At 48.5% G+C, this 12133-nt stretch overlaps 1 protein-coding gene across 1 annotated transcript in view; it reads left to right on the top strand.

The window, feature by feature from the left end:
* ptch1 (patched 1) overlaps positions 1-12133 on the top strand; it is a 94989-nt gene that overhangs the window by 16754 nt on the left and 66102 nt on the right. Inside the window, 5 exon segments of the mRNA XM_046346877.1 lie at positions 9017-9206; positions 9310-9379; positions 10866-10957; positions 11809-12007; positions 12116-12133. The exon segment at positions 12116-12133 is cut by the window's right edge and continues 104 nt beyond it. Of these exon segments, the coding sequence (XP_046202833.1) occupies positions 9017-9206; positions 9310-9379; positions 10866-10957; positions 11809-12007; positions 12116-12133 (569 nt within the window).

The raw sequence follows: 12133 nt of genomic DNA, 5'->3' as shown, positions 1-12133 counted from the left end.
CAGATAGACAAACAGAGAGAGGAAGAGAGACAGACAAACACAGAGAAGAAGAGAGACAGATAGACAAACAAAGAGAAGAAGAGAGACAGATAGACAAACAAAGAGAAGAAGAGAGACAGATAGACAAACAGAGAGAAGAAGAGAGACAGATAGACAAACAGAGAGAGGAAGAGAGACAGATAGACAAACAAAGAGAAGAACAGAGACAGATAGACAAACAAAGAGAAGAACAGAGACAGATAGACAAACAAAGAGAAGAACAGAGACAGATAGACAAACAAAGAGAAGAACAGAGACAGATAGACAAACAAAGAGAAGAAGAGAGACAGATAGACAAACAGAGAGAGGAAGAGAGACAGACAAACACAGAGAAGAAGAGAGACAGATAGACAAACAGAGAGAGGAAGAGAGACAGAGAGACAAACAGAATTGACTAATTTTGACCACAGAGATATTTTATGTCCAAAGAATTCGGAGACTCCGCGAATGGGGGGTCCTCAAGAGCTTAAGATGGTGATTTGGTGGTCCCCAGAGTTGATAAAGTTGGGAACTGCTGAGATAGAAAGAGCAAGGTAATATGATAGACAGACAGGCAGAAACAGGAAGAGAGACAGACAGGGGGAGAGACAGGGAGAAACCGGGAGAGAGACAGACAGACAGGGAGAAACCGGGAGAGAGAGAGAGAGAGAGACAGACAGACAGACAGACAGACAGACAGACAGACAGACAGACAGACAGACAGACAGACAGACAGACAGACAGACAGACAGACAGACAGACAGACAGACAGACAGACAGACAGACAGAAACCGGGAGAAACCGGGAGAAAGAGAGACAGACAGATGGACGGTTGGACAGACAGACAGACAGACAGACAGACAGACAGACAGACAGACAGACAGACAGACAGACAGACAGACAGACAGACAGACAGACAGACAGACAGACAGACAGACAGACAGACAGACAGACAGACAGACAGACAGACAGACAGACAGAAACCGGGAGAAACCGGGAGAGAGACAGACAGACAGGGAGAGAGACGGAGAGAGACAAGGAGAGAGACAGGGAGAGAGACAGGGAGAGAGACAGGGAGAGAGACAGGGAGACAGGGAGAGAGACAGGGAGACAGACAGGGAGAGAGACAGGGAGAGAGACTGGGAGAAACCGGGAGAGAGACAGGGAGAGAGACAGGGAGACAGACAGGGAGAGAGACAGGGAGAAACCGGGAGAGACAGACAGACAGACAGATGGGCTACAGACGATGATCTGAAGGGTATGGGGCTGTTGGTGTGTCAGGGTCGCTGGTGGGTCGGTGGCAGTGAGGTGACCTGGTTCTAGAGACTTCCATGTCACTACAGGGGGTTTGGCTGAGAGAGCCCTAATCCAGCTAATCCTGCCCCCCCCCTGCAAACACACACACACCCACCCACACACACACTCTGCCACCCTACTTCCAGCCTTAACCCCCTCCCCCCAACCACTCCGGCTGCTGTGATGTCAGGATATGGGTTTGAGTTTGCAAGGGGTTGTTCTTATGTTGTAGTGTGGGTTGGAGGGGTGAGGGGGCACGAGGGGGGCAGGCCTATTGTATTGAGCCCCATGCAGCCTCCATGAGACAAGCCAATCAGAAGCCAGTGTCCTGCTTGAATGGAGAGAGATGGAGAGAGAGAGACAAGACCTCCGAGGTAAGAATGGTAGAAAAGGGGAGAAGGGGAGGGATGGGGTGTGATGTCAGTTCCTTAGAATCCACTTCTCCCCCCTTTTACCCACTCTGTCCCCCTCTCCTCTCCCCTTATCTGGGTTTCTTCTCTCCCCCCAGTTTGAGAATAGGACAGGGGACACACACACACCAGGGGTTTATGTTATACAACAAACTAAATGCCCTCACTGAAGGCGCGAACACAGTGACACACACACACACACACACACACACACACACACACACACACACACACACACACACACACACACACACACACACACACACACACACACACACACACACACACACACACACACACACACACACTACCTCGTTGCGTTGGAATTAGCGGATGTGTGCTGTTTTGTCTATTGAGATTCGTCTCGTGACGGGGTTAGCTTCACCTGCAGCACCGCTCTCTTGGAGATGACTGACTGACTGATTGACTGACTGACTGACTGACTGACTGATTGACTGGGGGTTTAAACCGTATTTGGTGGCTCTACTCTGGTTCAGTCAGCACAGTGTAGTAAATCACAATCTATTTCACCTGGGGTGGCAGTGCTCGATGCCACAATTATGCAATCGTTTCAATTTCTGTTTGGTTTTGAGAAAGAGAAGATCAATGCGTAAAAAGCCCCTAAAACGACTGGGAGAATCCAGGAAAGAGGCCTGTGTATTGCTGAGGTCACACTGCGGAGTAGTTGTGGTGGAAAGGAATAGGCAGCAGGCTACCTGAGAGGGACTGGGCCTGTTTCGGAGAAACGTTTGGGTAGAACGGAGACACCTTGGTGATATGAATGAGGACTTAAGGTCAGCCACGTCTCCGGAGAGCACATAAGATGTGTGTCATTGATGAAACGCAGCTGCATACACGCATAGGGTTGCAAAGGGAGGGTAAGTTACTGGGAACGTTGCAAGTTTACCAGTAAACTTAACCAGAAATGTTGGTATCTTTCAAGGATTTTATGTCGTCTATCACAAGACATCTAATGGCCCCTTTGGGTGCTTCAGATTTGTGTCTGTAATTATCTTTGGCCATCTGTGTCGCCTTATCACGTGGAACATATTAAACGATTAAATAAGATGTTTTATTTTTATTTTAAACATATAGAATGAGAAAGCTTTAAAAGGTTACCCTAAATATCAACCAAATGAGTGAATATCGTTGGTGTTTAATATGAGGGTTTCTCAAACTTTTATTTATTTTACTATGTCGGTTTGTTTTGGCGTCAAACTGGAGGCAGTTGTGAAAAAAGTCAGTAGTTGGAAGAGTTGGAGAGTTAATTGAACATAATGCCATTGTTTAGTTGATACTTTTGAAATGAATTCATTCATTAATTAGGCTAGTTCCTCTTGAACCATACTATATATGAATTCATTTTTGAAAACGTTTTTCCAAATATAATTTACCAAAGTTACGATAGATTGCCATAGATTTTCTTTTATTGACCAATTACTGAAGATTTGACAAACTACCGGTAGCTTTGCAACCCTACACACACATACACACATACTTGTACTATTGTACTAGCATACACACACACACACACACACACACACACACACACACACACACACACACACACACACACACACACACACACACACACACACACACACACACACACACACACACACACACACACACACACACACACACACACACACACACATATACTTGTACTAGCATGCACACGCACGCACACACACACACACGCACGCACGCACACACACACATACTTGTACTAGCACACACACACACACACACGCACACACACACACACACACACACACACACACACACACACACACACACACACACACACACACACACACACACACACACACACACACACACACACACACACACACACACACACACACACACACACACACACACTTGTATTAGCATGCACACGCAGACACATGAGTGAGCACGCTCCTGCACGCACACACGCGCACAGACACACACATTCTTGGTCCAGCTGGGGTGTTAATTTCACCCTGAGGCTAGGCGAGTGTTGACCCCGAAACGCTGTAACCTCGTGAAGTGTGGAATTCTCCAAGCCTGAGGTCGTAATGCGCTGTTTCCTGTAGAGAGAGGGGGACAGAAGGAGAGGGAGAGAGAGAAGAGAGAGAGAGAGAGAGAGAGAGAGAGAGAGAGAGAGAGAGAGAGAGAGAGAGAGAGAGAGAGAGAGAGAGAGGGGGAGGAAGAGAGAGAGAGGGAGGAAGAGAGAGAGAGAGTATCCATGTATGCGCGTACATGTTTGTGTCTCTTTGCATTCCTCTTCTCTGTCCTACCCTCAAGTCGTCGTTGTAAACTCCAGAAGATTGGTTGGGCTTGGAATGTGTTCAGAACATTGGACGAGGAGTGTTTTTCCTCTGCACCATTCTGATTGGTCAGTTTGTTCTCATCCTTTCTGTGACTCCTAGCAGGCTGAAGCAACACTTGACTTGTCCTTATAACTGTATCATAATTCAAGAGTGGTGTAACAAGTACTGCAGTTGTTTGTTGTTGTACTGCACTTAGGACTAAGGTTACTGTTGAAAGGGCAGTATAACCGTGAATATATCACAATGCTTACACAGTAATACATGGTAATAAGAACATTGTCAAGTGCTAGCCAGGCTTGTTAGTGCACTTTGAAAGCTTGTACATGCTCTGTGTGTCCTCGAGTATAGTGTTGCGTGGCACATTGTTGTGTGTAGTGACATTGACTCTCGTGACATTGGCCTTGTCCCGTCCAGAAATAACCCCATTAGCCCCCTACACCCTACACCCTAAAGCAGACTCTGAGAGGACTGGATAGGCGCAAGCAATATGGAGGAAATTCAGAGGGAAAGGTAGAGAGGTGTAACACATAGCTTACACCCATCAAATCCTCTAAGCTCTACACTAGTGCCTACGGTCTAGGGGGCTGTTTTTAGACAGGACACACACACACACGCACAGTTCCATGAGTTGTAAATCAGTTCCATGCTGGCCTGTGTGTGTGGGTCGTGGTAGATGTGGGGGAGCGACGAGAGCAGGAGAAAGCATGTTTCTGTCCGTCTCTGGTTAACTCAGGCCTGCTATTAATGATGTCGATTCTAAACACGCACTCGACCCGGATCGGATGGGAGCGCTGTGTTTGGGTCGGGGGGGGGGGGAATCAAGTGCGTTTCCCTAATACGCACAGACATGGCCCCCTCCCTCCACGTTGCTCTCTGGTCTGCCTGGGTGGTCTGGGTGGTCTGGCCCTGGACCGAATAGCATGCTTATGTTCAACTTTAATATGATTACAATAGGCTGAAAATATTCCGCCTATGCCTGTTTCCTGTTTCATGAATTGTAGTCGAGCAATCGAATTAGAGCATATAAAACATAACAGATTTTCAAACAGATTTTTCAGCTCGGTTCTCTCACAGAGCCTTGCGCGTGCGTGTGTGTGTGTGTGTGTGTGTGTGTGTGTGTGTGTGTGTGTGTGTGTGTGTGTGTGTGTGTGTGTGTGTGTGTGTGTGTGTGTGTGTGTGTGTGTGTGTGTGTGTGTGTGTGTGTGTGTGTGTGTGTGTGTGTGTGTGTGTGTGTGCTGTTTGAATAGTGACCTGTCTTGACATTCTGCGTCACGTTAGTCTGACAATGGTCAGTGGTGAGCAGAGATGGTCTGTGGCAATGACTCAGTAGAGTAGAAATGCTCTGTGTGTCAACCTCACCAGCTCAGCCTTCGTTATTGTTTTGGTTGTGTTGATGAAACGGAGGAGAGGAGGGTCCAGAAATTATGTCCGAGGGGAAAATAACAGTGTTTGTTGAAGAACCTTCTTTATTGTCCCAGACAGATGTGTCAGTTTCATCAAATACGGATGATGTCTTGAAACAGGTTATAGGGACAAGGCAGGTCAACGCGAACCTCGGCCGGCACGGCAGATCACCTGCTGCGCATCGACAAACGGGTGGCAGTTCAACCCGTCGAGTCATTGGGAAATGAACAGAAAATGACACCCGATGAGGCAGAGATGGAGGCAATGATGCCTCATCCTAAAGGGGAAAATCCCCCCGAAATAATTGATTAGCGTTTTCTTGCAGCTTTCAGTGGATGTTTCAGCATGTCTGAGTGAGGCAGCGGCCAGCAGGATTGGAGGGTTCTGGGAGGGAGAGACTGAAGCAGTGGCCAGCAGGATTGGAGGGTTTTGGGAGGGAGATACTGAGGCAGTGGCCAGCAGGATTGGAGGGTTCTGGGAGGGAGAGACTGAGGCAGTGGCCAGCAGGATTGGAGGGTTTTGGGAGGGAGAGACTGAGGCAGTGGCCAGCAGGATTGGAGGGTTCTGGGAGGGAGAGACTGAGGCAGTGGCCAGCAGGATTGGAGGGTTTTGGGAGGGAGAGACTGAGGCAGTGGCCAGCAGGATTGGAGGGTTCTGGGAGGGAGAGACTGAGGCAGTGGCCAGCAGGATTGGAGGGTTATTGGAGGGAGAGACTGAGGCAGTGGCCAGCAGGATTGGAGGGTTCTGGGAGGGAGAGACTGAGGCAGTTGCCAGCAGGATTAGAGGGTTCTGGGAGGGAGAGACTGAAGCAGTGGCCAGCAGGATTGGAGGGTTTTGGGAGGGAGAGACTGAGGCAGTGGCCAGCAGGATTGGAGGGTTTTGGGAGGGAGAGACTGAGGCAGTGGCCAGCAGGATTGGAGGGTTTTGGGAGGGAGAGACTGAGGCAGTGGCCAGCAGGATTGGAGGGTTTTGGGAGGGAGAGATTTGAGGCAGTGGCCAGCAGGATTGGAGGGTTTTGGGAGGTAGAGACTGAGACAGTGGCCAGCAGGTTTCGAGGGTTTTGGGTGGTAGAGACTGAGGCAGTGGCCAGCAGGATTGGAGGGTTTTGGGAGGGAGAGACTGAGGCAGTGGCCAGCAGGATTGGAGGGTTTTGGGAGGGAGAGACTGAGGCAGTGGCCAGCAGGATTGGAGGGTTTTGGGAGGTAGAGACTGAAGGAGTGGCCAGCCGTGTTGGAGGGCTTTGGGAGGTAGAGACTGAGGGAGTGGCCAGCAGGGCTGGAGGGCTTTGTGAGGTAGAGACTGAAGGAGTGGCCAGCAGGATTGGAGGGCTTGGGAGGTAGAGACTGATGGAGTGGCCAGCAGGATTGGAGGGCTTGGGAGGTAGAGACTGAGGGAGTGGCCAGCAGGATTGGAGGGCTTGGGAGGTAGAGACTGAGGGAGTGGCAAGCAGGATTGGAGGGTTTGGGAGGTAGAGACTGAGGCAGTGGCCAGCAGGATTGGAGGGTTTTGGGAGGGAGAGACTGAGGCAGTGGCCAGCAGGATTGGAGGGTTCTGGGAGGGAGAGACTGAGGCAGTGGCCAGCAGGATTGGAGGGTTTTGGGAGGTAGAGACTAGAGACTGAGGAAGTGGCCAGCAGGATTGGAGGGTTTTGGGAGGTAGAGACTGAAGGAGTGGCCAGCAGGGCTGGAGGGCTTTGTGAGGTAGAGACTGAAGGAGTGGCCAGAAGGATTGGAGGGCTTGGGAGGTAGAGACTGATGGAGTGGCCAGCAGGATTGGAGGGCTTGGGAGGTAGAGACTGAGTGAGTGGCCAGCAGGATTGGAGGGCTTGGGAGGTAGAGACTGAGGGAGTGGCAAGCAGGATTGGAGGGTTTGGGAGGTAGAGACTGAGAGGTAGAGACTGAGGGAGGGGCCAGCAGGATTGGAGGGCTTGGGAGGTAGAGACTGAGGGAGTGGCAAGCAGGATTGGAGGGTTTGGGAGGTAGAGACTTAGGGAGTGGCCAGCAGGATTGGAGGGCTTGGGAGGTAGAGACTGAGGGAGTGGCCAGCAGGATTGGGAGGTAGAAAATGTTTGTTCACCCCCCTCCATAATCAGCATAGCTGATAAATAGGCTATGGGCATGTTGCGTGTATTGATTTTGATTTGAATGATTGTCAATTTCGTCTTCATGCGATAGCGAAGCTGTCCGCTTCGTACTTTCCTTGTCAATTAATGATCTTATAGCCTACTTTCAGAAAGCCTACACTCTTACACTCATGCTGACTCCATGGGAGAACCCTTTTTGGTTCCAGGAAGAACTCTTTTTGGTTCCATGGAGAACCTTTTTGGGTTCCATGTAGAATAGAAAAGGTTCTACTTGGAACCAAAAGGTTCTAGATAGCACCCTTTTTCTAAGAGTGTAAGGTAGGCCTAGATTTTCTTATACGTTTTAAGGAAAGGAGAAATGTTTGCTCCTGTGTCTGACACGCTGGTGGTTTTGATTGGCGGCTGCTTTTACGTGCATGTGAGAGCTGGCTGATTCTCTCGAAAGGCCTATACGTCCGTTCAGAACGTTACCTAACGTAGCCTGTCTGGACTCCATCTCTTTAATGAGAATCAAACACTCCTGTCACGATTTCATCTTTTCGATAGCTCGGGCTACAGTATATCTCTCGTTACGGCGTCCTCTCTTTGTAGAAAACATGTCAGTGCCAGTGCCATCGAATGGCCGCAGCAGCACGGTATATGACGTTACGCGAATATTTCGGGAAAAGTGGGAGAAAACCCATCGGGCTTCGTTTGAATCGTTTTTGCGTCAAAATAGGATTTGGATTTTAAAAATGTGTATGTAGAAAAGTCAACAGTCAAGGACAAAGTTGGCATTTCTTTTGTATTTTGACTCTTTGAAAATGTAACAGATCCCATCCAACCTGGCATTTCTTCATTTGTTGATGAATATTTATAAGTAATGACCTGGTAATAACGAAGTGTAATGGCTTGTTTCAAATTGGTTTTTATTTAGAAGCATATCCATGTTAACAAGTGTACAAACAGAATTATGACGACCCTTTTTTGCCCCCCCGCCCCCCCCCAACGGTTACCTCGGTGACCGTGTACATTGGCCCTGGCCAGTTACCTTAACCTCACATTCCAAGACCGCCACAGCCCTACCATAAGGCTGCTTTTGTAGCTGGAGGGGCTGGGAGCTCACGCATAGGGCTTAGCCTCACCACGCCATGGAGGGAGGGAGGGAGGGGTGTCTCCCTCCTCTCTTACCACTGTAGGGCTGGGGAGCCAAACGCTGAGGCCGAGACTGGCCTTTTATGACACCGTACTGACATTCTAAGTCAATTAGGACAGGTTTTGATAACATTGATTAGTGTGGCGGGGCTGACTAGGTGGCGGAGCTGACATGCCTTACTGCTCTTTCAGGAGGATTGATACATGAATCCATTTGATTGTATTCGTTGTTACAGAAAGTGGAATATACGTGTTCGAAATCCAACCAGGTTCGGGAAGATGTGTACGTCATATAATATCAGACTGAACGCGCGCGCACGCGTGTGTGTGTGTGTGTCTCCTCTGGTGTGCAGTGGGCGGCAGGGTGAATCAGGAGCTGAAGTACACGCGTCAGAAGATGGGCGAGGAGGCCATGTTCAGTCCCCAGCTGATGATCCAGACGCCGCGGCAGGAGGGCGCCAACGTGCTCACTGTGGAGGCGCTGCAGCAGCACCTGGATTCAGCTATCAGGGCCAGCCGAGTGCACGTTTACCTCTTTAACAGGTGACACACACACACCACACCACACACACACACACACGTTCAAACAAATTATGGTTTCGATCGGTCTGAACCTGCTGTGGTAAATTATATTTTGTCTTTTCAGACAATGGAAATTGGAACATTTATGCTACAAATCAGGAGAACTTGTTACCGAAGCTCATTTTATGGACCAGGTAAGCATGAGTGAGCTGAGTTTGTCTCTCTCTTTCTACACCAAACACTGCCTCGTATACGGAGGGGTAGAGCGTGGTTCATAGTGGTAGAGCGCCAGTGGTAACACGGTGCCTGCTGTCCCCTGTCAGACCATTCAGAATGAATAATGTGATGTTACTATAATGTGATGTTACTATAACGTGAGGTTACAATTAGAGGTCGAGCGATTGATTAATCGGAATGGCCGATTAATTAGGGCCGATTTCAAGTTTTCATAACAATCGGAAATCTGTATTTTTGGGCGCTGATTTGCCGTTTTTTTAAACATATTTATCTAATCTTTATTTAACTAGACAAGTCAGTTAAGAACACATTCTTATTTTCAATGACGGCCTAGAAACGGTGGGTTAACTGCCTCGTTCAGATGCAGAACGACAGCTTTTCATCTTGTCAGCTCGGGGGATTCAATCTTGCAACCTTACAGTTAACTAGTCCAACGCAATAAGGACCTGCCTCTCTCTCGTTGCACTCCACAAGGAGACTGCCTGTTACGCAAATGCAGTAAGCCAAGGTAAGTTGCTAGCTAGCATGAAATGTATCTTATAAAAAAAACAATCAATCATAACCACTCGTTAACTACACATGGTTGATGATATTACTAGATATTATCTAGCGTGTCCTGTTTTGCATATAATCTGACTGAGCATACAAGCATACACGTATCTGACTGAGCGGTGGTAGGCAGAAGCAGGCGTGTAAACATTCATTCAAACAGCACTTTTGTGCGTTTTGCCAGCACCTCTTCGTTGTGCGTCAAGCATTGCGCTGTTTATGACTTCAAACCTATCAACTCCCGAGATGAGGCTGGTGTGACCAAAGTGAAATGGCTGGCTAGTTAGCGCATGCTAATAGCGTTTCAAACTTCACTCGCTCTGAGCCTTGGTGTGATTGTTTCCCTTGCTCTGCATGGGTAACGCTGCTTCGATGTGGTGGCTGTTGTCATTGTGTTGCTGGTTCGAGCCCAGGGAGCTGAAACGTTAGCTTTCTTACGTGGCAAATATTCCACTTTTACTTTCTTCTCCAACACTTTGCTTTTGCATTATTTAAACCAAATTGAACATGTTTCATTCTCTACTTGAGGCTAAATTGATTTTATTGATGTATTATATTAAGTTAAAATAAGTGTTAATTCAGTATTGTTGTAATTGTCATTATTACAAATACATTTAAAAATAGTAATAAATCGGCCGATTAATCGGTATCGGCCCTTTGGGGCCCTCCAATAATCGGTATCGGCCCTTTGGGTCCTCCAATAATCGGTATCGATTTTTTTTGGGCCTCCAATAATCGTTACCGGCCTTTTTGGAACTCCAATAATCGGCATCGGCTTTTTTTGGTCCTCCAATAATCGGTATCGGCGCTGAAAAATCATAATCGGTCGACCTCTAGTTACAATGTAGTGATTGGAGCGTCAGCGGTAACACGGTGCCTGCTGTCCCCTGTCAGATTATTGAGAAGCTGCACCCCTGTCTCATCATCACGCCCCTGGACTGTTTCTGGGAGGGAGCCAAGCTCCAGTCTGGAATGTTCTACCTCCCGTGAGTACATAGTATACACACCACACACACACAAAACAAACACACGTCATTGTACCCACATCACAGCCTGTAGATCTGGAAACCATGACTATTGACAGACGTCTAGTATCAGCTCATCCGACTGGGCGGATCTCCACATTTTTGGCGGTTCTGTAGCGTTGGATTCTGGAATGTTCTTCGAGATGTTGGAGATTGTGTCATTCTGTGATTTGGAGGTGTGTTTACCCACCTCTCCTAGTGGCTGCCAATCACACACAACCCCAACTAATAGACACCCAACACAGACATGCAACTGGATTAAACCGACCTGAAACATTGGTCTGTGTCGCTGTATCTGGCAGGCACATCGCTGGCATTTGTTTCTCTCCAGCTCGGGGCCTCACACCACTGTCTGGCCTTTCAGTTTCTAATAGTTCCCCACTACAGTAATATTCAGCAGATCTCTCTCTCTCTCTCTCTCTCTCTCTCTCTCTCTCTCTCTCTCTCTCTCTCTCTCTCTCTCTCTCTCTCTCTCTCTCTCTCTCTCTCTCTCTCTCTCTCTCTCTCTCTCTCTCTCTCTCTCTCTCTCTCTCTCTCTCTCTCTCTCTCTCTCTCTCTCTCTCTCTCTCTCTCTCTCTCTCTCTCTCTGCATGTTTCCCTTGCTACCCCCAACAATAAAAAAGGTTTTTACTATGGGTTGGGAGGCCCGGAAACTGACCCGAGCCTGGTTAAACACATACAATGTGATCTGAACCAGAGAGAGAGTTAATGCTGAAGGGGAGAAGAGAGAGGGCAGTGAGGAACAAACTCACCTAGCTTAGCTACGTGTGTATGTTCTGATCACTCTGGTGTGTGTCCCTCCCCCTCCGCAGTGGAAAGCCCCCTCTGCAGTGGACCAACTTTGACCCCAAGGAGTTCCTGACGGAGCTGCGGACTCTGAAGTTCCAGGTGGACAGCTGGGAGGAGATGCTGGAGAAGGCTGACGTGGGACACGGCTACATGGACCGACCCTGTCTCAACCCCCAAGACCCCGACTGTCCCCTCACGGCTCCCAACAAGAACACCACCAAGGTACACACACACACATATATATCCATGTACAGTACATGTACACATGCATCCATACACCCATACGTGCACACACCCATGCAGACACATACCCATGTTGTTGTGTTGCAGCCCTTCGACGTGGCTCGC

This window comes from Oncorhynchus gorbuscha, linkage group LG04, assembly GCF_021184085.1.
Source record: "Oncorhynchus gorbuscha isolate QuinsamMale2020 ecotype Even-year linkage group LG04, OgorEven_v1.0, whole genome shotgun sequence".
NCBI lineage: Eukaryota > Metazoa > Chordata > Actinopteri > Salmoniformes > Salmonidae > Oncorhynchus > Oncorhynchus gorbuscha.
Note: the sequence above shows the minus strand (reverse complement) of the source record. Positions and strands in the feature narration are given on the sequence as shown.